General features: G+C 44.6%; 1 protein-coding gene across 1 annotated transcript; it reads right to left on the bottom strand.

The window, feature by feature from the left end:
• Positions 1 to 1,108: 1,108 nt before the first annotated feature.
• On the bottom strand, positions 1,109 to 3,036 carry LOC118751066 (cytosol aminopeptidase-like). Its single transcript, XM_036485829.1, has 3 exons — positions 1,984 to 3,036; positions 1,452 to 1,916; positions 1,109 to 1,389 (listed from the first exon to the last, which is right to left on the bottom strand). Exons 1-3 carry the CDS (start codon positions 3,034 to 3,036, stop codon positions 1,243 to 1,245), a joined length of 1,665 nt encoding a protein of 554 aa, XP_036341722.1. The 3' UTR covers positions 1,109 to 1,242.
• Between the last annotated feature and the right edge of the window lie 779 nt (positions 3,037 to 3,815).

Genomic DNA, 3,815 nt, shown 5'->3' with positions numbered 1-3,815 from the left:
GCATCGTAGAAGCGACACAGGTCGCTGGACCAGATTCCTAGTTTGTACATGTGCCCTCTTAGCCTACAGTGGCCGGTCAAAAATCCTGTATTAACCCTCAGTTTATCCTTTGGAAAATTCATGTGTAGCCTGTATCTTGTCAGATTGTAACCTCCTAATAAGCTTTTCGCCTGACGTTGACCCATGGTGTCACGCCAATGCAGTTCCCTCAGTTTGAAATTGTCCCTTCTGAGCATATCCTTTATGGTACTGGGTCCCACTGCCAGAAAGGACTCAGGTCCTATCGGGGTCGAGGAGGCGGCTAATCTGGCCAGGTGATCAGCCTCTTCATTTCCTGCAACCCCCATGCGCCCAGGTACCCACATTAGTTGGTCTGCCCATAGTCATCTCGATCGATAAACCTGTCGACTTTGATTCCGCGGAAAACCGAACCTACATATATCAACTTAACTAAAGCTGATTGGAAAGGCTTCGCGGAATTTGCTGCCCTCCCCACACCAACAGACGTTCACTTGGACTTGCGTAATATCCGCAAGATTGTCACTGCTGCTGCAGCTCGCTTCGTACCAGAAGGATGTATGACGGACCCCGTCCGAACTTTCCTGCTGAAGCGGCTGTTCTAGCCGATGAGTGTGACAAACTTCGGCAGGCCGATCCCGGAAATCCCCGCATCAGGGATCTCAATGCGGAGATTCGGCAGCTTGTGAACGTACACAAGCGGAAGAAGTGGGAAGAGCATCAAAAGACTTGCAACTTCGCCTCTGGTGTGAGCACGCTTTGGTCAACCGTGAGCGCGTGTCCAATCCGAAAAAGCGCGACGAGAGAGTCGAAATATCTTTCGGCAAACGCAAAAAAGCTTTGGAATTTGTTAGGTACATATCGCTGCAGCATGAGCCGGGCACGAAAGGAGACTATCGAACGTAACACTTAGGGCCTAGACACCAACTTGTGCTTGAAGTACAAAATGAGCCTATTTAAAGGGCCTTAGTCCTTAATTAGAGCGAGTTTAAACACGCTTCTACAAATATTTTTTCTGGCACAAAACAACAAAATACTGGGGACTGTACCCCAACTTTATCCATTCACTAGAAAATATTACGAACAGACATATTAAACAAAAAATTTGCATTTGTTAATAGAAAAACAGTACGATCACAAATAAATTTTTGGAAAAAAAACTCAAACATCGCCCAGTCCTTACTCAGCTCGTCTTCGTCGCCTTAGTCATCGTGTCATCTTCGTCTACTTCTTGGGATTCAATTTTGGGGCTGTATCCTTACATATGGTTTGAGCAATAAACTCAATCAAAGTGCGAGTTGGTCGCCCGGCCATGCCTTTGCGAATGTATTCGAAGGCCTCACCGTCGGTCACCATAACGTTAGTAGCGTCCTGAATATAAAAAAGCACGCATTTGTTTAGGAACTTAGTTTACAAACTCTGAAAGCTCTTACAATATGCATCCATTGTCCACAAGGGACAAATTCTCGCAAAAACGCGGCCGCCTTGCACGGACGACCCCCGCGTCCGATTCCGTAGTTTTGCACATCGGTGGCATTACTGTTCGTCACTAGTTTGGTGTAGTAGTTCCACAATGGCAGGCGCCATACCCGGTCACCGGTGTGCATGCTGGCGTGTTTGATCTGCTGCCAAAGAATTTCCGAGTTAGTGAAAATGCCGCACGCAGCCTCATCCAGAGCTTGTCGCATCTGCCCCGAGGGTGTGCCTATGTCCACGATGAATTTGGGGCAGAAATTTTGGGCGTACAGAAGCGCATCGGCCAGCACCAGCACATCCTCGTGATCTGTACCCTGAATTTCGATAACCTTTCCATTCATGGCTTTTGTGCAGTCGCCGGGTCGGAAGGAGTTGCAGCCAATAACATTTTCGCACAACGGAATCAAACCCCGAATATTCACCTAGTTTTTCAAATGAAATCGTTTATTGATTTTTAAAACAGTATCTACCTAATCAATCACTGCTTACCGGTAAACGCAATCCGGCAATGGCCCTACAGGCAGCTACTACCACCGCCGCTCCTGTCATGTCGCCTCGCATATGGTATAATTCCTGCATCTGCTTCAAGCAAAGTCCACCACAATCGTAGGTAATACCTTGTCCCACCAGTACGATTGGTCGCTCTTCAGCTGAAGTACCATAGTAGCTCAGCTCCAAAAATATCGGCGGCTCACAAGAGGCCTTGCCCACCGACAAAAATGCATGCATTGATTGCGACTCTGCCCAGCCCTCAACCTTCACCTCCACATTCACACCCGACTTACATAGAACCTCGACAACGGTTTGTGCAAATGCTGTGGGCGTCAGCAAGTTCGAGGGCATTTCCTGTAACTGGCGCGTTAAATTTTGAGCGGCCGCCTTTTGCAGCCCAATACGCCAACCTTCAATGTCGCATATCTCATCCTTGTGCGTGTACAGGTCAATGGAAGGAATGGCAATACGGCGCTTAGACTCCTTCAATTCTTGATACGCCCATATACCAAGTGCAGCACCCTCTGCGGCTGACTCAGCGTGGCCACAATTTTCAACTTCAATGCGATCGGTGTCGAGATAAGCCAACTCCATGCACGCCTTTGCCACAGACCTTCGTATCGCCTCCTTTTGCTCATCGAGCACCTCATAGGAATTATACCCCAAACATTCCTTACCTAGTCCGACTACAGCCACAGCCGAGTAGTAGGGTATTTTCTCTGGCTCGACGGCGAACAGAATTCGTGCTTCGCCACGCATCGGCATGGGCCCCGACATGCGCAACACCTCCAACATACGGCCGGCCGTCTTTTGGACGTTGTAGCGCCAGGCAGCCGGTGTCAGAATACCCGTATCATTTTTGTCCTCCTCGTCGGCGTACACACCCAACACTAGTCCGCGCGAGGGCGGGTCGGCACATATCTCCGTTTGTTGAAGCTGCAACATTTGATTTAGCGCCGGCGAGACGTAAGAACGGAGCTGCGGCCGGAGGCACCGGCGAACTGTTTTCACAATAGTGCCGAACGAATTTGAGCGCAAAAGAGCAAACATTTTGATCCTCTTTATTTAGTATATGGAAGATACAAAATCTTACTAAATATAACAGCGAATTATTTTTATTTAAATTGATTTATAATATATATATGTATAATATTATTTTTGAGCAAGAAAATTTTATGTTAATAAATTTTACAAATAAATTTTCTCTATGTATAGTCGATTGGAAATATTTCTGATTATTAGTAAAGTTTTGCATTTGTTCAAAATCAAGTAAATGAAGATTCGAAGGCCTGTAAGGTATGCAAAAAAAATTGGAAGGACATTCCTACTCGAAAATAATTTCGAATTTCGTGAAATACCGTAGTACCGTAGTAGTATTTGCATATTCGGTGCATTTGTAAATTCACAACAACAAAATGCAAATGAAATCGAATCAAAAATAGTCATTCAAAAACTCATAAATCTACAAAATCCTATTTGCTGACCTAAATCGACAGGTCGCGACCTTTAAATGACCTTTAAGAAATCTATAAAAATAGGCAATAATATTTCTCATAAAAACGAATAAAACTACGGGGTAGGGTCTTGAAATTTCCAAAAAAAAAAGCATTTTCAATGGGCACCCTGGGCAAGTATCTTTAATTATTGATGAAAAGTTGATCTTAAAAATTTAGCGCCTCCAACAGGAAAAGTAATTCTGCAGAAACTAGTTTAGTTTACTCCATACCAAATAAATTATTCGCTAAACGTTTTTGGAAATATATTATGTCTATATTTTTATTTTATTTTTTAAAGTTTCTTTTACTAAAAATACAGAGAATGTTAGCTAT

The sequence above is a fragment of the Rhagoletis pomonella genome, unplaced genomic scaffold (assembly GCF_013731165.1).
Source record: "Rhagoletis pomonella isolate Grant_MI unplaced genomic scaffold, Rhpom_1.0 Rhpom_scaffold_00513, whole genome shotgun sequence".
Classification (NCBI taxonomy): domain Eukaryota; kingdom Metazoa; phylum Arthropoda; class Insecta; order Diptera; family Tephritidae; genus Rhagoletis; species Rhagoletis pomonella.
This window is presented reverse-complemented; position numbering and strand designations above follow the sequence as displayed.

Bases quoted from the DNA above. Each gene is read 5' to 3' on its own strand.
- LOC118751066 (XM_036485829.1), bottom strand. From the start codon at position 3,036: ATGTTTGCTCTTTTGCGCTCAAATTCGTTCGGCACTATTGTGAAAACA. The intron at 1,917-1,983 runs GTAAGCAGTGAT...TTGAAAAACTAG, and splicing joins TTGCCGGATTGCGTTTACCG to GTGAATATTCGGGGTTTGAT. The intron at 1,390-1,451 runs GTAAGAGCTTTC...TTTTATATTCAG, and splicing joins GTGGACAATGGATGCATATT to GACGCTACTAACGTTATGGT.